This window comes from Melanerpes formicivorus, unplaced genomic scaffold (genome assembly GCF_026170545.1).
Source record: "Melanerpes formicivorus ecotype bairdi unplaced genomic scaffold, bMelFor1.0.p_v2 SCAF_128, whole genome shotgun sequence".
Classification (NCBI taxonomy): domain Eukaryota; kingdom Metazoa; phylum Chordata; class Aves; order Piciformes; family Picidae; genus Melanerpes; species Melanerpes formicivorus.
The window spans coordinates 822039-846144 of NW_027142480.1; the positions used below are offsets into that span (position 1 = coordinate 822039).

At 36.7% G+C, this 24106-nt stretch overlaps 1 protein-coding gene across 1 annotated transcript in view; it reads right to left on the bottom strand.

Annotated features, from left to right (window-relative positions):
* CSMD3 (CUB and Sushi multiple domains 3) overlaps window positions 1-24106 on the bottom strand; it is a 406730-nt gene that overhangs the window by 234440 nt on the left and 148184 nt on the right. Inside the window, exons 6-7 of the mRNA XM_068167989.1 lie at window positions 17299-17411; window positions 1419-1727 (exon numbers count right to left, since the gene is read on the bottom strand). Coding sequence (XP_068024090.1) covers window positions 1419-1727; window positions 17299-17411 — 422 coding nt within the window. The remainder of the gene's footprint in view (window positions 1-1418; window positions 1728-17298; window positions 17412-24106) is intronic.

The following is a 24106-nucleotide window of genomic DNA, read 5'->3' on the forward strand; positions in this document are numbered from 1 at the left end:
GAATGAAATAGGATTCTGATATGCTCTAGGCTTCCATTATTTGGTGTTTACGTGCACATAAATGGTATATTATACTTCCACATCATCTTGGGCATATGCCTGATTATCTTTCTTCTGGAAGCTGATCTATATGCACACCACAACCACAGCCGAATGCACAGAACTTACTACTCATATAGAGATCATTGCCATTGTTTTAATATACTTCATGTTCATGTGATGCACCTAATTATCCAAAATTTCCAAAGTCTGACAACATAAATGCTCAATATCCAGATATCTTGGGGATCAGCATTTCAAGGGATTGAACAGATTGCCAGCAAGATGTGGTGGTGAGTAAGACAGTGACCAACTCAGTTTTTAGCTGATGGCATTTAGGGTACAGAAATTTACATTAAAATTCTGTAAACTTAGTGATTACCAAAAAAAACTTCACTGTGACCAAACAAAGTGAAGGATGCAGAACTGTCTTCCTGAGCCTTTCTGCACCTTGAAAGCTGGCTTTGGAAGAGATGAATTTTCATCATTTTTTTGTAGTACAGCATCAGCTGTAGGTTAAGGATTTCTTAAATACAAAGAAAGAGTCAGAGAATAACAATCAGACTACAGCGTGGTGAACCATCTATTTTTTATGCTATTCCATTTTCTGCTTTTCACATGAGCTGATCATACTTTCTCTATCCCCCTCCAGCCCCTTTCAATCCTAAATTCTATGGAAGATTAATACTTCACATTATAGATATTGCATTACTGTACTGAATTACTGCACTGTATTACTAATTACTGCACTAATATACTGCATTATTAGAACACATAAGAAATCTGTGCTTCTTGATATTCCAGTATTTTAAACATAATGTGATGGTAGACAACAACAACAAAAAAAAAGTGCTTAATGCATTTTGATAGAGTAAAAATGTACAGATGTTTTGAAAAGCCAAAAATGCTGCTGAAGATTTAAGCAGATGGAAAATTATTATAATCACATCACTGATTCTTTTAGAACAAAGTAGCTATTTATAAAGTGTATTTTTAATGCATATAGCTAAGCACACATACAGAACAAATAAATATTTTAATTACAACTCTCTAAATTTTCATCAGATCTTATTTACTCTATCTTGGCTGTGAATATAAAGACATAAGCTGTAAAGTAACATAAAAAAAAATACTTATCTTTCTCTTTTGTCTTTTTGTAAATCAAATTAATTTAAATTACTGTGACAATGTCATTATTCATTTCTTTTTTTCCATCTGGCTGCCCCCCTAGAACTCAATTTAAACCAAATTTTTAATCCCTTTCCCATTTAGTTCAATCACATTTTTAAATTTCCTTGACCTTTCATTGCTAATTTATACAAAATGTATTTATTTTTTTTCTGTAACTACATGGGCACAAGTAAAATAATATCCAATACCTCTATGAGTAACAACTGCAAGTTCTTTAGTTCTTTCTATCTGCTCATCATTTCCTGGTCGTCTTCTTGTGCTTTGTAAATTTTCTTGCTGAAGGGAGAGTGCTTCCTTGGAAGTGGCCGACTCCCAAATGGATTTTCTTACATTCATAGGTTGCACTTGTTGCTCTTCGGGAGGTTGTCTATAGGTGGTCACTGCACTGGATACAGCAACATCAGCAGATGTACTAGCAACAGTAATAGCACCAGTAGTGTCCGCAATACGCTCCTCTAACTCACCAGTGGAGGCAGTTTTGATCAAAGTGGAAGAACCTGTGGGACACACAGTAGCACTGGATGCTAACTTTTTCTTTGGAATTGTGTTTTCCTGGTCAACCTAAGAGATTAAATTTCCCTCTGTTTAACACAGTAAAGACAGCTGGCATAAAATAGGAAAGTTGATAGGCTTTATTTATAAACTGGAAGTAATCGGAACACATTTTAATGCTAGCGAACACTCTGTAATCGTAGTGACAGTACACATTTAGTTTTAAATGTCCTCAAAAACTTTTGTGCCAGTCAGAATAAGCAGCACATAATTTCCACCCCAGTAAATTCAGTCCTGAAATCATCATGGCTAAAGCAAAATATACAGCTATATCATTAAAGGGACCCCATGTGCAGAAAAGTGATAACTACCCTTTTGAGGAGTCAAACAGCAGCAATGTATAGCAACCCAGGCAGTAGATGTAGCTTCTGTACTCCAGCTGCCAATAACAATACCAAATATGTTCATACATTTTATTCTTTTCCTCAGAGCTTGACAGGGCACTAAAAGACTTTTAGACCTGATACAAAGCCAAGGGTAGATAGGAAGTAAAATGTATGCATTTAAACAAAATATCTGAGCATAATTATCTAAGCTTGATATTGGATAAACACTGCATCTGTAATTCTTTTTTGTTCACTGATTACTGTAATAGGCCACATTATTTTACTCAAAAGACCTACCCACAAAATTTTCTGCTGAGGAAAGTTCATCAAAGGAAAAAAAGAAAAATCACTTGCTTTAAAGATTATATAGTGAAAAGCATTGTACTGCTTTGACACAGAGACAACTTTAAAGCAAAGCACCTAATTGCTTAGGCCTCCATATCCAATTACACTGGAAAAAAAAATGATGATGAGTAAAAGTTAAACAACTTGGTGTGATTTACATAGAAGATGTTAATACAAAATTTGTTTTGTATAAACAATCTGGTATTAGCTACTGCACAGAATACATACATTCATTTTTGCCTAAATATCATTTGTAGTCTGTAAAAGTATGAAATTTCTAGTCTTAGTATTCTATTAAAACAGGCTTAGACCAAGTGGAGTGCCTACGTTGTACGGACAATGTAACATACTCTCCCTTCCAGCCATCTGCAGTCAAAGATGACCTATCAACTTGTCAGAGATATACTCTTAACAATGTTAATTTTCTAGATGATAACAAAAAATCCCCCCAAACCCTCAGATATTCATTTTCCATAGTCTTTTTTAAGAAAAAGATGAACTTGCAACAACAACAACAACAAAATGGTACAGGAAGAAAGGGAGGTTGATTTCTGCTATTTAGATAAAGGTTAAACCAACAATTTACAGTCAACTGAACCAAGTCAGCAGGAGGTAATCACTCGAACTCACAATCAGAACTGAAAAAAATATAAAATTGAAACTTGTGGAATTGCCAGGATGTACTATGGGAGGAAGCAATAAGAATGTGGAGTCACGGACAAGTAATTTCTGCTTGGGCACAGATTCACCAAGAAAGTGAACCTGACCAGCCCATGTAAAAGAAGCCTGAGACCTATTAGACTGGACAACCATTTCTCTAAGTGTGTCCTGATGGATATAGAATAAATTAAATTCAGTAAAACTGATGACCTTTCACATGTGAAATTAGATTGCTTAGGTGAGGTAAGGTTTTGAGTGATATTTCCATGTAAAAAATATTCAAGTATGTAGAAGTGGAAGGACATTGAGCTAATAATCTAGGGAGCTATTCAGTTTGGAAACCAGATCTGAATGAACCAGTACTCAAAACTGTCGTGACTGCTAAGACCTTGTGCAATGCAAACATATGGAAGACCCATAAGCCTTTCTATTTATACAGGAGTGGAGGTTGCTCCTGATTCTAAGATCATTTTTAGTAAAGGAAAAAGGCAAGAGCCTTTGACATTTGCCTGAGACAAAACTCCAAAAATAGATTATGAATCTGTTCTAGATGCATACACTTTGCATACGCAATATGCTACAAGCACACAGAGGGTTCCTGTTGTAAATATGATAGCAAAGGAAATTTACCCAGATAAACCTGTAGTGAAAGTTTTTATTTAAATTAATCTCATGGACTAACTTTCAACAAATAATCCCTGAGGGAATGAAATAAAATTGAGAAAATAAAGTAGAAAAAGGTATCTAGTACAGTGAAAGTTGCTTTTATTGATTTAAGTGTTGTTTTTTCTTTCCTTCTATTTAGAAGACTGTGACTTGGGAAAGCATCCCTTCCTGTCAGAGCATGATAAAAAAATATATCTTCTCTCTACAATCAGTAAAGAAATCTAAAATGTATTCATGGAACTTGTAACTAAGGTGCAATACTAAATTTAAGTTTAACGGCTTTCAGAAACTATAAGCCTGAAAAAAAATATGTATTCAGAGTATTTTGTATGTGTTGGGAAGCAGAATCAGAAAAGTACAATTCTTGTTATTGTTCGTAATTTGAATCTCTACACACTTTAGAAAGAAAGTGTTTTGTTGACACAACTTAATTTCGGACAAGACAACCTGAGGTTCATGTTCATTTTAGAAACCTGAGCTTTGTGCTATGCTCTCAGGTTATGTTCAGTCCCAGATTAAGATGCAGATTTCAGTTGCGGTTGTTGTCTCCTATTAAACCAGAATTGGTTTTGTCTTCCAGTTCCATGAGCTTCCACAAGAATACCAGTGATTAGTTAACATTCATTAACATATTATTTAAGATTTATTACATTTTTTTCTTTTTTTTCATAAAATTAGCATGACCAATATTTAATTGTCATTCTTTCTTAAAATGTATCACTGAGAAATATGGTTTAACAGGATTTTAAGGAAAATTTATTAATTCAATAAATGACAGTAAAAGATTAGAAAATTGCTATGCTTTCAGATATTATGCTGGTGGATGAGAAGCTCAACATGAGCTCTCAATATGCACTTGCAGCCCAGAAAGCCAATCAGATCCCGGGCTGCATCAAGAGAAGCGTGTCCAGCAGGTCAAGGGAGGTGATTCTCCCCCTCTACTCAGCTCTGGTGAGACCCCACCTGGAGTATTGCATCCAGTTCTGGAGCCCCTATTACAAGAGGGATATGGACATGCTGGAATGTGTCCAGAGAAGGGCCACAAGGATCACCAGAGGGCTGGAGCACCTCTCCTATGAGGACAGACTGAGGGAGTTGGGGCTGTTCAGTCTGCAGAAGAGAAGGCTCCGAGGTGACCTAATTGTGGCCTTCCAGTATCTGAAGGGGGCTACAAGAAGGTTGGGGAGGGACTTTTCAGGATCTCAGGTAGTGATAGGACTAGGGGGAATGGAATGAAGCTGGAAGTGGGAAGATTCAGGCTCGATATGAGGAGGAAGTTCTTCACTATGAGAGTGGTGAAAGCCCTGGAATGGGTTGTCCAGGGAGGTGGTTGGGGCACCATCCCTGGAGGTGTTTAAGACCAGGCTGGATGAGGCTCTGGCCAGCCTGATCTAGTGTGAGGTGTCCCTGCCCATGGCAGGGGGGTTGGAACTAGATGATCCTTGTGGTCCCTTCCAACCCTGACTGAAACTATGATACTAGTAACCACTGATTGGACTGAAGCAAACTATTCCCAGTGCAATGCCATTGTAAAATAAACACGTGACATGAAGTATGTTACTCTAATTTCTGTTACTGCAAGACAGACACTATAATTCCATAGAAAAAGCACGTCAGTAAAATTTGACTGGCCACTAGTAAAGGTCTGAAATTCAGCTAAAGATGGTCAATTTCCCTAAGCAAGTTCTTTAAATGCATGAGAGTTGCTCTTTACATCTTGTTTCAAAAATTATCATTTGTCTCTCATCCCCACACCATGCTCCACTATAAAAAGTTTGTCTGTCTTTTCAGTAACACCCAGGCAGTTGGAAACTGCTATCAGCTTTCCTCTCTTCTCCAGGATGGAAAAGCCTTGATGCCTCAGCCCCTAGGGCAAGTTTTTCATCCCCCAGCCATCTTAGTTGCCCTCCACTGAACTTGTTCCTGCAAAGAAACCACCTTTCCTGGCCTGGAGCCTAAAACTCTCATTATTCCAGACACAGTCACAGGAACATTGAATAAAGGACAATAATCCTTTCCTTTGATCTACGGGCTCTCTCCACTTCTTACTGGGCTCAGGTAGAGTATGGACCATTTATGACTATCCTCTCAATTTGCAGTTTTTAAACTTGGGCAGTAGAAGAACAGAAGAAAACTGGCAAATTGAGCAGGAGACCAAATAAATGACATCTCAGGCTACTGTTCAGCAGTTATTCTAACTCATCATAATTAATTTTGCTTTCTTTTGTTTTTACATTGTCCACAGTTATCACAGAATCACAATGTTGGAAAAAAACCTCAGAGATCATCAAGTCCAACCAACTACCTAGTATCTAACACCTCATGACTAACTAAACCACAGCTTTAAGTGCCACATCCAATCCCCTCTTGAACACCTCCAGGGATGGTGACTCCACCACCTCCCAAGGGCAGCACATTCCAATGGCCAATTACTCTTAATGTGAAGAACTTTCTCCTCACCTCGAGCCTAAAGTTCCCCTGGCACAGCCTAAGACTGTGTCATCTTGTTTTTTTTGCTGGCTGCCTGGGAGAAGAGACCAACCCCCACCTGTCTACAACCTTCTTTCAGGTAGTTGTAGACAACAAAAAGGTCTCCTCTGAGCCTCCTCTTCTCCAGGCTAAAACAACCCAGCTCCCTCAGCCTCTCCTCATAGGGCTTGTGCTGAAGACCTCTCCTCAGCCTCGTTGTCCTTCTCTGGACATGTTCAAGTGTCTCAATGTCCTTCTTAAATTGAGGAGCCCAGAAATGGACACAGCACTTAAGGTGTGGTCTAACCAGTGCTGAGTACAAGGACAGAATGACTTCCCTGCCCGTGCTGGCCACATTATTTCTGATACAGGCCAGTTGAGAACTTGATTATTTTTTTCCTTTTTGGAACTAGAAGGCAACTCTTTCCATTAGTCATCTTCTTTCAAAAGTTTTTTTCCCTCTCTTTTTCAAACTCTCCATTGTTATTTCTTCTCTTTTCATATTTTCTGTTAATATAAACCCACTCCAGCAGTAAAACATACCAGAACAATCTGAAAGTAACAATTAGGCATTGGCCAGATATTTTTAGGGATGCAGGAGATAAAGACATATGTTATCTTTAATTAAATGCAAGTAAATGTATCTATGGTTTCCCAGATGTTCCTCTCAGTGAACTTATGATCAACTGATTTTTTGTTTTTTGGTTTTTTAAGTAGATACTGAAAATATGGTAAATTTATGTATCTTAACTTTATGAAACTGATTAACATCTGAATCTCTAACTAGACAGAAGTAGTCTTCTAGTTTTTGATACCAGAGAAATGCCAAATACCTTAGCAAGATTTCTCACCTCTACTAAACTCAAAACATAGGGGAAAAAAGTGGTAGATTTCTTTTCCATATATCTATCCAAATAACAGATTTCATTCCAGTGACACATGTTTAACAATATGAAAATGAGCAACACAGGCACACATGTGGATGCTCTTTACCTCTGGTTTAGCTTCAACTAAAAAATATTTTGAAAGACCTATTACTTTTAATTAAAACAAAACAAAACACACAAACAAACAGAAACAAAACCAAACTTTTACACAAATGAATGCTTGTAAATGAGAAAGTAGTGACCTGTAACACAAAAGAATTCTTTTCATATGGTCATTGATTACATCGATGAAGTCACACTTTTCTTTCCAAAGAGATGTGCATCAGTGCAAGATGTATCTGTGGAATTCACCATAAGCATATAAAAAAAAAAAAAAAAACCCACTTTCAATCATAATAATAATAGATTATTAACTTTATATAAATTGTATTCCCTTAGGTCATAAAAAGATTCTGTATCCAACATTTTACCGTACAAGTGCTTTACAACCCAGAAAACTTCAGATCTGAATTAGTATTTCTATGTATCTTATATCACTATGTAAATTCTGATCAAAGACAGTTGGGACTCTGAGGGTTCTAATGGGTCTAAGCAGCACTGGCCAGTATCCCCTGGGCCTCCCCTCACCCTTGTCTGTGGGTGCAGGTCCTGCAGTTTGGAGTCATCAGCTGCTGCTTCAGCGACAACACAGAAGTGTTGAACTGCAGCCTCGCATAACCCTTCCCTGCCCATCCATGGGGCTAATGCGTCTGCCTGGACTTGTTCTGTTCCTGTTCCCTTTGAGGTGTGTGATGCCCAGGGTTGGGTATGCTTCCAGTTGCCCCCCAGCTTTCCCTGCTCCATGAGGCAGTGGCACCAGCACTGGATGTGATGCACTGCACTGGAAGTACAGATCCCTTTTGGCCTCCAACTCACCAAGGAGCCATTAGCCCTTGCTGCACTCTGACAATTACTATCTTAATCACTGCAAAAAATACAATGACTATGAACAAAGAAAGCATTACATTTAATAAGATATTCTCTTCACACTCAGAATAAATAAGTGAGGTTAATGTCTAAACAGAGTAAATGTTAATTATAAAGTAATGCAAAGGTGAACAATTTATAAATTAAACTTCACCATCTTTCACTTCTGTTTTTATCTGAAAGGTCAAGACAGGCTAAAAAATACTTTTAAAGAAAGGTCAGATCCTAAGTGAGATGAAAACAAATCTCTGGGAAGGAAGATTCTTCTTTCAGTATAGAAACTGATTCAAAGTCCACTTAGAATTTACCAAGAAAAAGCTATTCCTGCAGATTACATGTTGACAGAATAAAGTAGGCAGTAAGTGAACTTTCAAGCTACAAAGCAGGCATCCAGTGCTAAACAAGAGCTTTGCCTCAAGAAAAGCTTCCCAGTGAGATGTACCCAGTGATTCATGAGTCAATTTCAAGATGTCTTGAAAATAAATGTGTAAGCATTTAGTTCATGGAAAAAGTATTTTTAAGAGTTACATAGGTATTGCCTTAATGAGGATTTCAGGCAGTTTTGCTCCGCAATACAATGACAATAACAAAATACTTCTCTTTCAACAGCCAAAATGGTTGCTAATATCCAAGTCAGTTACTGCAAGTTTCTTTTCTCAGCAGTGCACACTGTATTATATTGTACAAGTGCTCACACAGACATCTTCTATAAGACAAAGTAATATTGACATATCAAATATGGTAATTTGATTTACAAAAAGGGCAAATGGGTGTGGATACCTCTTACATTCCTTATCTGACAGAATCTAAAGAGGTCAAACCTGAGACTACTGGTTTCTTAGCATATATGAACCCTTCAGACTTTCACAAAGTTGGAATGCACCCCTGAAGACTCTCTACTTTAACCTTCACCTGCTAAAAGCTGTGTCAACTAAAGCAGGTTGCTCAGAATAGTGCCCTCTTCATGTCCAGCTTATATCTCTACAGGAATAGAGACTCCCACAACTCTCCTGGTAAGCAAAACTAGCATGTAGACTTCAGACAAAAATAAGGAATAAAAGCCAGAAACTGAGATTGAAAAAACACAAATAGTAGCCCACAGAATCAAGAGGTTAAAATGCAGAAAGTAGAGAGTGCAAGCTCTCTGCTTCAGACATTGATAGTAATTTGTTGCAACATATTGTGGGATGCTTTCCACTTCAAACAGTGAGAGTAGAATGACTTAAAGACATTGTGCAGAATTCTTTACATATTTTCATTATTCTAGTAAACTATGAATTAAAGGCTAAGACTGCATTGAACTTTGGTTGTGTCTGAATTTATTTTTCTTTAAAGACTGCATATGAGGAATAGATGTTTTTTAAACTCAAACAATGAGTCATGCTACATTTCAAATGAAGATACTTATTCAAGCATACTGATATTAAAGCCAGGATCAGAGATTCAACAAAAAGATACTGCAGAGAACATGAGGTATTTACACGTCCTTTCCTCTGAATCTTGCTGAGATTGCAGACATAAGAAAATGACAGGTTAAGAAAATACCTGAAACCAAAATCAATAGACTAAATTTACAGCACTTTAAAGTTCCATCACTGACACAATAAGAAAGAAAAGAAAGCAGGAGGCACTATACAGGCACTAAGAGCTCTTTGAGCCATCATAAAGACTAAAATACAATTATTCTACTGGCTGAATGGCAGTAATGCCCAATTTTGCATCAAGAGCTTATGCAATAATTTATGGGTTTCTGAGGTAAAGAATTTTATTGGGGATAAGTGTCACTAAACTGTTTGCGGGGGTTTTTTGTTTTGTTTTAATGTTTGATTGGTTTGGGTTTTTTTTTTTTTTCTGGTGGCTTTGTTTGCTTGCTTTTCCTGTTGGGATTCTTATTTATTCACATTATTTTTAAAAGTTTTAAGTGAATAATGCTCCTTTCTTAATGTCCCTGAAGAAAAATTAAATAGTAAATGTAAACAAGAGCAGTTTCGTTGTGGTTTTGTGTCTGGAAGATTGTTCTTCCACAGTCATGCAACATACTTTGCAGTATATAAACTACATAACCACTAAGGATATCGAGTTCTAACAAGCTGAAATAACTATCACTAAAAGTTTGCTGGGATTAATACCAGTTAAAAGAAAAAATAAAATATGCATAAACCAAATTTCATATCTTCTCCTATATAAAGTAATTCATATAGTTCTATGATTTATGTAAGGTTATCTTCAGAAAATTCTTTAAATCCATGCTTGGAGCAGAATCCTTCATAACTACTTATGAAAACTCATTAGAAAGTCCATTATTTGGTTCTGTACATCTGGCTATTGTTTTCTTATGAAAATGACCTATTAAATATTTAGTACATTTTTCTCTTCTACAGAGGAGATGGAATTACCTACAGTCAGTAGCCTCAGAGGAGGCTCAGGGGTGACCTCATTGTCCTCTACAACTACCTGAAGGGTGGTTGTAGCCAGGAGGGGGTTGGCCTCTTCTCCCAGGCAACCAGCACCAGAACAAGGGGACACAGTCTCAAGCTGCGCCAGGGGAGGTTCAGACTCGAGGTGAGGAGGAAGTTCTTCACCGAGCGAGTCATTCGGCATTGGAACCGGTTGCCCAGGGAGGTGGTTGAGTCATCAACCCTGGAGGCGTTCAAGGGGAGATTGGACGTGGCACTTGGTGCCATGGTCTAGTCATGGGGTCTGTGTTGATAGGTTGGACTCGATGATCCCCGAGGTCCTTTCCAACCTAAGTGGTACTGTGTGATACTGTGATAAAACTTTAGCTTTCGCTCTTTTCTAAACAACAACAAACGTGTAGAATAGTAAAGGAAAGTAGTACATTAAAATGCTTGAATGTACCTAAAGTATAAGAGATTTTTCTTTGGGATAATTGTTAAATTAAGAAACCTTACCAATAAAATAATTAAAATTGGTAAAGATCCATATTTATTTCAAAAGCAATTAAAATCTCTCAATGTAAATATTAGCACAGTCTGCCACCTTTTCATTATTTAACATTAGTTCTACTGACTTAAAAAAAAAATCATATTTGAAGTGGAAAAAAGTGAATTAAAAGTTTAGAAACAGATCTTTCTGGGTCTGTATGCAATATCAGAACTGATTAACTAATTGCCAAAAGCATTATTAAAACCTAAACTGGGAGAATTCTAAAAAATAAGTTCTTTAAAATGAAGGAGGTTCAATAAAATGCCGCAATCTCTCTCCTCTCTGACTTGACTATGTCATTCTGAGCACTGTCATTGTGTAGGTGTATTGTTGTTAATAAAAGACATCTCAAGAGTGTAAAGGTGAAAAATCATCTTTTCAGAAAGTATAGCTTAGTATAAGATAAAGGAGAGCTAAAAGAGCTGAGAGTGTGAAAAATACACACACACACACACACACACAAAATTCTTATGTTATCACACAAGTAAATTTCTTGTTATGCCTGGAGGGAAAAAAAACCAAAAACCTACTGGGAAGCTCTGGTAATTTTCTTGCATTTTCTGAAAAGAGGATTCTTATTTACTCTATCCATTGAAAAATCAGGCCTGTTTGGACAATACAAGTTCAGGGAGTGAAAAGTCACAAATTTATAATTCTCAGAACTAAATATCTGTCTGAAAAACAAAATAATATCTATCATCTGTCAAATAAATTACCAATGTAACCAGTAATCTATTTATTCTGTCCTAAGCAGAAGTAGACATAGCCATCATTTAAATAGCAGACTTCAACAGAGGTGATCAAGTAATGCAGCACCTTAATTTCTCCCAGGGACTCTCCAGATCGTGAGTGCGCTGGTAGTAAAAAGCTCTTTCAACAAGCAGTTTCGTTATGAGGATTAAGACATCTACATTGCTATGTCTATAGTTGCACTACCTGTATAAACTACCATATGTACTGCATATTACATATATATTCTAATAAATGGAAATCTAGTTAGCATAGTCAGAGAGATGTGTTATAATTCATCTTATAGTACACACCTTGCACAGGATATAAGAGCTGCTTATATGCTGTTTGCTGTCATTTTGGTTGTTCTTCCCTGTCATCTAGTTTCTGTGCCAGAATGGCATGGTCTCTTGTAAATTCTTGTTTGACAACACCATACAGATGTCTTACTTATCTACTCAATCCCTATCATGTGATCAGCTGAATCACCATGACTTGCAGTGACAGGATCAGCTATGTATGGAGAAGATGAAGTTGACCATACATAGTTTGTGTGGGTGCAGTTTTGCTCCTTCATAGCATACTGCTTTGCAACACCTTGGCTCATCTGCCAGAAGAGCCTCTGCACTTCTGCTACTGTCATTACAATATCCTAGATAGCTTAGGTGATTTCATACATCGATTCACGTATATTCATGTATAATTGAACTGCATCCCAGAGCTCCCCAAATTTAAATGGATATTTAGATAGCTGTAGGTGTCTAGACTATAGGTTACAATATAGAGACATCTACGCTTTGGTGTCTTGGAGCGAAATCTCACTCAGGACTTCATTATGATGGCTGAGTGTTCTGGCACTATACTACATACTGTTTGCTGCAACAGCTTTTAAGATAAGAATGAATGACAAACTGTTTAAATTGTTAGATGTTCTGGAAAAGTGCTAAAGACAGATTTTCCCCTATGGAAACTCTTGCTATGATATCCTGCGGCAGCTCAGTACTGTTTACTTTTGTTCTTTACCTGACTGCTAATAGCTTAACACTTTCAAAGCAAAACAAATTAAAAAAAAAAAAATCTAAGAAAAGTCTAAATCCATAAATCATTTCTGAATGAAGATATATTTCTAGTCATATGCAAAATGACAGAAGTAATAAGAAAAGAACAATGGAGAAAATCAAGCAGAGAAAAAACATTTTAACATCTCTTTTATTCACATTGCATCACACATTGGAAGTGCTGGCATTTATGTAATTTCACCTCTACATAGTTGGCTGTCAAGTATTAAGCAGACTAACCTCTTTTGTGCTTTTTAACATGAGCTTGACAGCTAAATTTTATTCTGTTCTGAAAAGCTCATGGATATATTTCATCTCTTCATCTGTATTTCCCTATGAGCAATGATTCTCAATGGAAGGCAGATCCAATTGTGCAATCAATACATTTGATACAACTCTGTTCACAGTTGAAGCATTAGTTTCTACATAGCTTAAACAGAAGTAAAGGAAGCAAAAGCAGTTAAGGAATTCATCTCGCAAGTGAAATAAATAGGAAGCACAGGGCTACTCCTGAAACCTTTCAGAGCTTTAAAGGAGGGAGGAGGGAAGAGAGAGAGAAAGGATGTTGGATCTCAAAAGATACCAAAGTTATAAGTTCTTAAAGTAGTTTTTAAGTATCAAAAAATGAAGAATTATTTTCTAAAAGCCCTTTCATAGTCTGGATATGCTTGACAAAGAATCCTGAAGTTTGAGTACAGCAGCCTGTAAGACTGGGAGCTGTGAAGCTAACTTAATTCCTTCTGTCCACTTAGATAATACGGATTGGTATGTAACTGACGGAGTGCAAAGAGCAACTAACAGAAAGCAAAAGGAAATTTTACAGGAGCTGCAAATGGAGTAATAAAGCACAACCAATTTTAGAAACAGCAAAAAAGGCCTATCACTGCCAAGAAACACTGAAGCAGCAGCTTCACAAAGATCCAAAGAAGCTTTGGTTCTACTTCAGTCAACAGTTCCTAATTCAAAAGAAGCATTAACAAAGCAGTAAAGATAGAAAATATCAAAGCAAAGAACTCTCAAGTGAACAGAAAAGTGCTGAAACATGGGCGATTGGATAAGCAAGGATAAATGTCTTGGTTATGACACCACAACCTCGATAGGGAAGCATTTTGATTATCTTCTACTTGACATGCATCATTGATTATCATTTACTAATGTGTTTTAAATAATGCATACTTCAACATTTTTTCGTTAAAACATCTATTATAATTTCATGTACTTTGGAAAATGTAATTTCTTCTGTATAAGCCAATTTAAACATTTTCATAGGTGCTTGCAAGGCAAAATGATAATTAATGAAATTAAAAGGATATTTATGAATGGATATGTAAGTCTAGGTCCTTTGTTGATTTTTTTCCTGTCATATGAATCTAGATTAAGACTTCACATCACATCATTTTTAGTCTTCTCAAATGTCTAGGCCACAGTAGCTTTAAATATTACATTAAAGCTATGCTATGTGAGGCTGCTTTGTGAAAAAAAAAATATTTAAAAAGCTATTTTCATAAATTTAGGAAGACAGCAGGGAGTAACACTTGGTTATTTCATACCCTACGTAAGAGTAGCCCCAAAATAGCCTAAAAGTAGTATGTTTCTTTTATTTGAATGCCACAATGAACAAGTTTTTTGTTTTGTTGTGGGTTTTGGTTTTTGTTGTTGGTTTTTGTTTTTTTTTTGGGGGGGGGGGGGGCATGTTTGTTTGGTTTGTTTTGGTTTTCCCAGATTGTAATTGCCATAAATGGTAGAGGCTTGATAGAGGGGAATGAAGAAGGCACATGTGATTGATGAGAGGTCAGGAGGTACCCTGTGTTGGTCACAGCTGTCTCTGCAATGGACCCACCACAACAAAGCCCATCAGCAGATCTTGTGACATCTCTTTGAGAGAAAGGAACAACACCAGAGCAGAAATGTTCCACCCCAGAGCTAGTAATAACCTCAAAGGGATCTGAGTCATGGATGAGCCACACTAGAGCAGCTTACTCCTCTGAGAGACTGTAGCCCATGGTCAACACAAATCAGAGTGGAGTAAACAAGTAAGAAGGAAAGAATAGAAGTGTGGGAAATGAGCATTAAAAGGCATTCCTACACCTTAACTTGAATCTCCTGCACTGTCTACCACATCACTCAGTCAAAATGTAATGTGTAGTGGAGTAGAGGAAGGGGAAGAAGAGGCTTCTGAAGTGAAATTAGGTCTGTGAAAGCGAAGAAGAAAAGTGTTTCCCCTTACTGTTTAACTATTTGTCTTTGCTTCCTAACACCTAAATAAATAATTACATGTTTTAAGATTGTTTTGTCCAGGACAATAGTTGAGTGAATTTCTTCATCTGCATTTCAACCCACAAGTTTCCTTAGTCTTGTTCTTCCAGTTTGCTGTCTTGTTCCACTGTGAGGATGAGAGAGTCAGTAGCTGTAGGGGTACTTTGCTTGGGTCAACCACTACCCAAATAGAGTAGTACAAAAAGTGTGGTTGTGCAAACAAAACCAGCAAGCCAAGGGAGTGATTAGGTAAAAACAGTACTGAAGTGCCAAGCAGTGATGAAGTAAGAATGATGCAGTGTTCTGAAGTTCAGAATTAAAAGTCTGTGTCCTTTTAAAGATCCAACAGCAAAATAAGCTTAAGTAGATGAAGTGGTAAGAAATTACTAATTCTGGTCATACTACTACTACATACACTCTTCATTAGCCTACCACTGGCAGAAATCACTCCTCCTTACTACCTGACAATGCCTTTTCAATTTTCTATCAAGGTTAATTTCTGATCATATCTCCCTTAGTATCATAGATCATATGCCAGAATTATATACATTCAGCAATATGTCATTAAAAACTGAAGAAATAAATCAAAATAATAGTAAAACCTTTGTAATGTAATTGCCATAAACTTAGCTGGTAAAGATAAAAGAGATATAGTAAATTCAATCTGCCATACCTTCCAACTCACATGTTTTATCTGAGTTACAGATATATATTTATCTGAGTTACAGATGAGTTACATTTTGAAACTAAAAACTGTTCTTTCATTAACTGTTGCCTCACACTTTCAGCAGGAATGTACATGTGTCATCTGAGACACTTTGTTCTTCTTTTCAGCAGTTCAAAATGAACGTCTCAACAAACCCAACTATTTAACATATACTACTAAACTACTCATCACATTGCTTCAGTTGTGAAGGGTGCATTAAAGAGTTCCTACTTATATCTTTAAACGACCCCATAAGCTAGCAATTTCACAGTAAATAGTGTGGTTTGCAATACTTGGGATGAAGGATACTACAGAAAAATTAGTGCTTTTCATAAATAGTTATAGCAGCCCTAAGCTAAAGTAGGAAGGCTCTTTTTACATAAATTAACTAAGAATACACATTCCAGAACATCAGTGGACTCAGGAAATACAAGTAGAAATATACAATATTTGCCAAAGTAGTAATCAAATCTGTTCTGGCTTTGTATGGAGTATGTTATCTCAAGCAGTTACACAGAGTTGTAAAACGTTTGCTGCTATAAAATGTCAGTTACATTTAAAAATTAGTCTTAGTCTTTTGTTAGTTAGAGTTTTTACATTAGTGGATTAGTTTTACCAGAGCCTGGGAAAATTTATGGAGCTAATATCTTCTATGCTAAATTTCCTATAGAGAACTGTAAAAGAAATTCCTGAGCTAATCTTATTTGGAAGGCTATGTGTTTTCTTCTCCATCAAATAAGTGGAAAAGCACAAAAACATACAACAGGTAACTGAACCCTGAAGATCCATTGATATATTGTAGATACTGAAAAATACTCTTTCCAGTAATGCTTGTGAAAAAAACACAGTATTAGCATACACTAATGAAGTTTGGTTTATTAGCACTTCAGCATTAGAATGACCTTATTCACCCTGATTCAAATTGGTGATTTTCCAAAGCTAATGCTTCAGATGTTTTCACACATACTCAGTAATGTTAGTTCATAAAAAACAGGAGATAAGAATCTTCCAGGTTAATTAAACCCTCAATAGTTCAACGCATTCAGAAATAGGTAATAATTAAATACCACATTAGTAAATAGAAACCCACTCACTGTTTTATAAACATGAGTTAAACAACCATAAGGGCAAATGTGTTTTAATGATGAAAACACGATTTCTGTATCGGTAACTTAATATCTTTCAGACCATTAGGAATATTTTAAATACTGAGTACTTGCACTGAATAAAGTGGGTCTCTGTTGTAATTAATTTTATAACTGTATTTAGATGCATTAAATGCACTAGCCATACTCTAACATTCTACAACTTGAGGTAACAGGTGCACAATTGAATATCACCTATACAAGTACAAACTATAGCTTTAGGAGGTTTGTTTTTTTAATGGCCCTTCCCTTTTACTGTACAACTTCAGACACTTTAATAGCAAAAAAAAAAAAAAAAAAAAAAGAAAAGAAAAAAAAAATCAAAAGCCACCACAAAAAAAATTTCTTGGAATGTACCTTGGTAGTGAGTACTAAATCCACGATATCGGTGATTGCTGTCTGTTACAAAATGTAGTCTGAGCCAGTTTTTGTTGCTGATGACTGGAGGAGGTATATTCATTCCAGAGAGCCTGAATTAAAACAAACAAAAATTATCAAAAGAATTCATCAGAGCTGAAGATCAGTAGATTTTCATAAAGCTTTAGTAAGTTCTTGTATGAAAACCTATTTTTTGCAATAGATTTGTTGTCACGTTCTCTGTGACACTTTTGATTTATCAATGAATAGTATGTTACGACAAGTGTTAACAGACAAGGTTGTCCACTCTGCACAACCACATCATGGGATACACAGCAACACTAACCCAGAAACCATACAGTCAGGTAACTGATAAGGTATACCACTATCATGACAAAAGTTCATGACACTCAGGCTAGAAAGCATTTGTTTATTCAGGCCACATCCAGTTTTCCACAGTTTTATCACTTCAGAGTTTGGTGGCCAAATGGCAGAAGCACATTTGCAGATGCTGAAAAGGGTTGATGAGCTTATTTTAAAAATCAGTTTATTCATTCTTTCAAAGGCAAAATACAGGACATCTTATTCAGGTGTCAACTTATGCAAGACTGACCAAAATATCAATGCTGTTGTGCTCAATAAGCATGCGCAAAATACTGTAATAAACAATAGTTTGGGTTTTTTCTTCCTATGCTTTAAATTACAGATGAGATTAAAAAAAAAAAAAAAGGCATCTATTTCTTGCTCATCCTGTACTCACCACTCATTTTTCTCATTATTTCATTAGTGTGTAAACAGTTCCAAGATCAGGATGTAGCTCTGATTGCCTAACATTATTATAAGCCTTACCTTGAGATTGTGCCAGAAGTGGATGGGCAAGGGACCTTCATAATAACAACAAAAAAAATTGCTTCCATTCTGAGGGTAAACCAATTTCTTTTGGGGGTCAGCCCCAAGGAATGTGCCACACACCACCAATCACATTTTCAGTTGCTTTAATGTTGTTGGAAAAAAAGGTTGAGGAATCTGTAATGTCAGCTTTATTCATAGAGTCACTTTACCTTATTAAAAGCAAACCACCTCATTGCTAAAATAAGTTGCTAATAAGCCCATGTAGGTGTTAATTTGTGAGGAAAACTTTTGAAAGAATAACAATTTAGAGAGCATTATTTCCCAACCACACCACCTGGAAATTGAATATTTAAGACCACTTTCCACATTTCTGAGCGCTACCACCATTTCTCCCTGTGGCAATGAAAGCATTCTTGACTGGCACCACAGGCTGTTAAAGCTCCTTAACATACTTGCTTTAGAATGTTTTTATACTATGGAAACACAACAGCTTATTTTATTCAGTTGGAGAATGTGAATTCTAACTTTAAGGGTAAGAAATATGCTCAAAATCCTAGATCCACAGAATTTGAACAGCACTGATAAAAGGAAAACAAAAGAATAGATTATAATGATACTACAGTATTGCAAAAGGATGTGGTGATTGGATAAGAAAGTTCTTGTACTAGTATTAGCAATGTACTAGTTAGCATTAGTATCTCTTTTAATGTCTTTCCCACATCCCTGCCCCATAGAATTGCCAGTCATTTCTTCATGAGTCTGTAAGTATAATACTCTAAGGAATTGTGGTTTCACACTAGTCGCTACATAAAATGTTGGCATTCCATGGAGTTCTGACAGGTTCAATCCAGTGATGCTATTCATAATACAGTGTGAAAAACATTCACAAACACTACTTATGATGTGCCTTGTTTATATATATACTGCCAATTAAGGGGTTACAGTGCTTATCCTAGAAACTGAACATTAGTTTAATCTTTGTTACAGAAGAGTAAGAATCCAAAAATGCCACTTAACTTCAGCTTTACACAAGCTAGCATATATAGAGAGTAGTTTTGATACCAAGATGCATATTCATTTATCTGCACCATCTACCACTCATATTACTAACATGCCATTCTGCAAAAGAATCAAAGCATTCATCAAGACAGAAGGAAAATGAAAAGTTCTTGCTTGAAGATGTTAGTGTGTAGGCAGAAGGCACAATGAACTCTCTTTCAAGATTATTAATAACTTTTGACTCCCCAAATCCCCCATGAATGTGCATTTTAGTTGTACAGACAACTCTGGCAAAGAAATTCTAGTTCCAATGACCCACAGTAATCATTTGTCTGAGCAGAGCATCCTTCTTGGTTTGGTTAATACGGGAAAGACTCATTATATCAACGAATTGTTCTCATTAATCATTTTATTACCCAATAATTCTATTATGAAATTGGTATTTATCATATGAGATCATGACAGTCAGTAAGATCCACAGAAACTTTCATTCCAGTGAATCCTTTAATTGAAGTTAAAGCAGCAGCCTGCTTGTATCATATATTGGTCAGCTGCTTAACTGTTTTGCCATCTGGTTAGTTTGGTGCTAATTTGCTGCATGGCTCTCAGTCTAGCAATGGGCCTGTTAACTGTCTGGCTATTCAGCCATTGAACGTGGTGGGCCTTTTAGCTCTCTTTCCAACTTGTCACTCACTCAGTATAAAAATGTTTTCTTTCAAACCACTGTAAATTTCATAAATGTGTACAATACTGTTATCTGTCATTTCATTTAAAAATCCCTCCAAAACAGACTAATTCCCTTTTTCTGGTTAGCTTTACTGTATAGTACATTGCTCTGGTTAGCTATTAAATTCAATTTGCACATTGCTCTGTAGCGATTCAAATAAGGATTGCACTGTAAAATGTATTCAGCATAAAAGGCAGAAGCCTCCACTTTAATTAGAAAACAATAACTCTTTCTGTATTGTCACTAAATTTCAGCATGGAACACTTTTTAACAGCCATTAAGTAACTTTGGTTGCTATAAATAACTTGTTTCAAGTGTAAGAAGCATACTTTAGTTTGATATTTGGTTTTTGGAAGGTAGAGGTTTAATTAGCTATTCTTTCTGGTACAGCTATTTCTCTGCACAATACTATTGCCTAACAATGCAAGACAAAATAGTTCTTTTATTTAAATTCTCACTATAACTGTTAAGCAATACAGAGACAACACCCTTCCACTTCTTACGTATAAGACTAACTCTATTACTGGAAGAGGCCTTACCAAACAATTGAAATAAAAATAAGGCTGTAAAACACATTTCCTAGCACCTATTTTGACTAGTATGCATTTTGCCTAAAAGGCTGTTTCTTCATAACCACAAAAACATGTAAAATAAATTGCAAGTTTGTTGGCCAAAGTGCAAGAAAACATCACCCTAGCCATTTAAATATGCTTAAGGCAAAATACCAGCTTTAATTTTAAAACACCTAATATCCAGTTAAGTTTGGGGTACTTGGTGCCATGAGTTAGCTGTTTGGGTGGGTTGGATTGGTTGATGGGTTGGACGCGATGATCTTGAAGGTCTCTTCCAACCTGGTTTGGTTTATTCTAAATAAAGGTTTATTCTAAATAAAGGTTTACCTATGAAATCAATTATTCATTAATACTTCTATCCTTGACAGGTATAGGTTATACTTAAGACAAATCTAACAACACCCGTGCTGTTATTGTCCAAGCTGTAACTAAATTCATGGCTGCTGATCTTTACAGTTCATGATTTCTATGGGATTATTCCCAGAAAGCAGATTTGCAAGCTGACAGAATTTATAAAGGCAACTGGCAGAACATGATTGCTTATTCTGCTCATATAACTCCCTTTTCTCACGTCAATTTATCTTCTCATCAAATGATAAAGCTGTTCACTATTACCATAATGCACTGGCAGCCCAACCTACTTGTGTGCCAGCTACTATTCCAAGAGTAGCAACGCTGCATCGTCTACAATATTTTCCTAAAATTAACAAAAAATAAAAGAAAAAAGTATCTACCATAAAGCAAATGCAGCTGTCTTGTCTCTTTTTTTTTAATAGTTCAAAAGATGTAGCTCCCCTCTGAACTACACAGATTCCTACCCAGCAAATTTCAGTCAGAGAGTAGGCTTCCTTTCTGCAGCTGACTTTCATAAGCTCTTAGAGATATTCATGGGAAACCTTCAGATCATTCATTGTGAATCAGAGATTAAAGAATTTCACCACCATGCATAGTCAACATTTACATTAGTCTGTTATCTGATGTAAGATCCATTTGAAGAAAAGGTGTTTACTGAAAAAAATGAACCTTTGTTGCTAATCAAGGAATTAGTAAAAGTGTAAGACTATGCATGTAGATGTCTCAGTGAAGTTCTTATCTTTGCATCTTATTTGGTTTGTGACTGTTGGTAAATTAGTTTACAGAAGAATTAGGCAGTAACATTCTTCAGAATTAAACTTTTATTCTTCTTGCACTTCACTACATCATCATGCCACCGTTCCCTTCTTTTCTGTTCTGCTTACAAGGTAATTTTCAAGAATCACTCTGCTTTAGGCTAACTCCAATCCTGAAATCCACTACTACTTTATTCTCCCTCAGAAAACTCTAACATGCAATACTCACCATATGTTGAAAAGTGGAATTCAGGGTTGGTTTGTCTGAGTATTTTAATAGCATAGCTCACATCCCCCATTTCTTCCAGAGTCACAATGACAAAATATTATACACTAACATTTGAAATGCACATTACCAGCTAGCTGTAATCTTGACAAATGGCTTTAAAATCCTTGCTTCATTCATATAGAAAACTATATTCAGTTCCTAAAAACTATACAGTTTAAAACTATACAATCATAGAATCAACAAGACCGGAAAAGACCTCAGGGATCATCAAGTCCAACCTATCACCCAACACCTCATGACTAACTAAAACCATGTCTTCAAGTGCCATGTCCAATCCCCTCTTGAACACCTCCAGGGACAGCGACTCCACCACCTCCCTGGGAGGTACATTCCAATGGCCAATAACTCTCTCTGTGAAAAACCTCAAGCCTAAACCTCCCTGGTGCAGCTTGAGACTGTGTCCTCGTGTTCTGCTGCCTAGGAGAAGAGACCAACCCCCACTTGTCTACAACCTCCCTTCAGGTAGTTGTAGAGAGCAATAAGGTATAGTTTATAGAAAGAAATTAAAATAGAAAGAATTCTTGTTTTCTTTAAAGACAGGAGACAAATGGTTGATAGGACACAAATAAGACAAAAACATTTGATTTTGTACAAATTCCTCATTCTTTCAGAAATGACAGCCATACTGTTTAACAGCTACTTCCATTCACACTGTTGCTTTCTTTTATATATATCGTTTATTTGCATTGACTAGTCTGTCATCTTAAATGGCCCATTTGTGGATACAAGGCAAAAATTAAGGTCTCTGATTTAACAACTCTGTTAACAATTCCCTAAAAAGAAGTAGACTCATGATAAGGAAAAGCAAACCTGAAACTAACCAGTTATTTCAGACGATGCTTGATTTGAAAGGTCCTGAAGGATAAAGTTACCATATCACTCATTTAATCAATCCAGTAAGAGCTTACCTTGAGAATCAGAAATTGACATAACCATTAAAATTGGGGTCAAGTACTAACAAGTAAGGTTTTGTATGACTAGGCCTATCAATATCCTTTGTTTCTAATTCTGGTGATAAGAATAATGAGTCTAAAGGGCAGTCATTAGAGATGTGAATGATTATTATACAACTGGCTTTTTTCCTCACTTTTTTTCCTGGAAATGTTCTATCCACATTACATGAAATCATTTCAGCAAGGACACGGTGATGTATATTGTCTAACAGTCAAAAAAAAAAGTCCTCTATTTCTTACCTTGTAATCTAACCTAAGAACTCAAGATTTGAATCTTTTGAAGATATCAAATAAATATGACATGTTCATCAATATTTTCAGTTATCTTTGGATAACAAGGAAGATCAACAAGGTGGGGAATTGCCTGTACATTGTTCTTCTGTGAAAGGATTTCTAACAAAAATTCTATTAGCATGAAAGTGTTGTAAGAGCTGTGGATTCCCTAGAATTTTAGTTGCAGCATACATTTATGCAGCTTTAACATATAATACAGATATAAAGACTTAGAGTTTTCCCTGTGGCAGAAGCTATCGAGCTTAGTGCAGATCAGGTTCGTGATCACCTGAAGAACCTGAAAGTGTTCAAGTCCATGGGACCCGACAGGATACACCCACGGGTGCTGAGAGAACTGGCAGATGAGGTTGCTAAACCCCTCTCTATTATATTTCAAAAGTCATGGCAATCTGGTGAAGTCCCCACAGACTGGAAAAGGGGAAACATTGCCCCCATCTTCAAAAAGGGCAAGAAGGAGGAACCAGGGAACTACAGGCCAGTCAGTCTCACCTCTGTGCCTGGAAAGATCATGGAGCAGATCCTCCTGGAGTCACTACTCGCTCAAAAGAATACTGAAGAGGTGATTTGGAACAGTCAGCATGGCTTTGCCAAGGGCAAATCCTGCCTGACCAACCTGGTTGCCTTCTATGAGCAGGTGACAAAATTAATAGATGAGGGGCGAGCAACTGATGTCATTTACCTAGACCTGAGCAAAGCCTTCGACACTGTCCCGCACCACATCCTGGTCTCCAAACTGGTGACACATGGGTTTGATGGGTGGACCACTAGATGGATAAGGAACTGGCTTGATGGCCGCACCCAAAGAGTGGCTGTCAATGGCTCCATGTCCCAGTGGAGGCCAGTGACAAGTGGAGTCCCTCAGGGATCAGTCCTGGGACCTGTCTTGTTCAACATCTTTGTGGGTGACATGGACAGTGGCATGGAGTGCACCCTCAGCAAGTTTGCTGATGACACCAAGCTGTGTGGTGCAGTAGACACGCTGGAGGGAAGGGAGGCCATCCAGAGGGACCTTG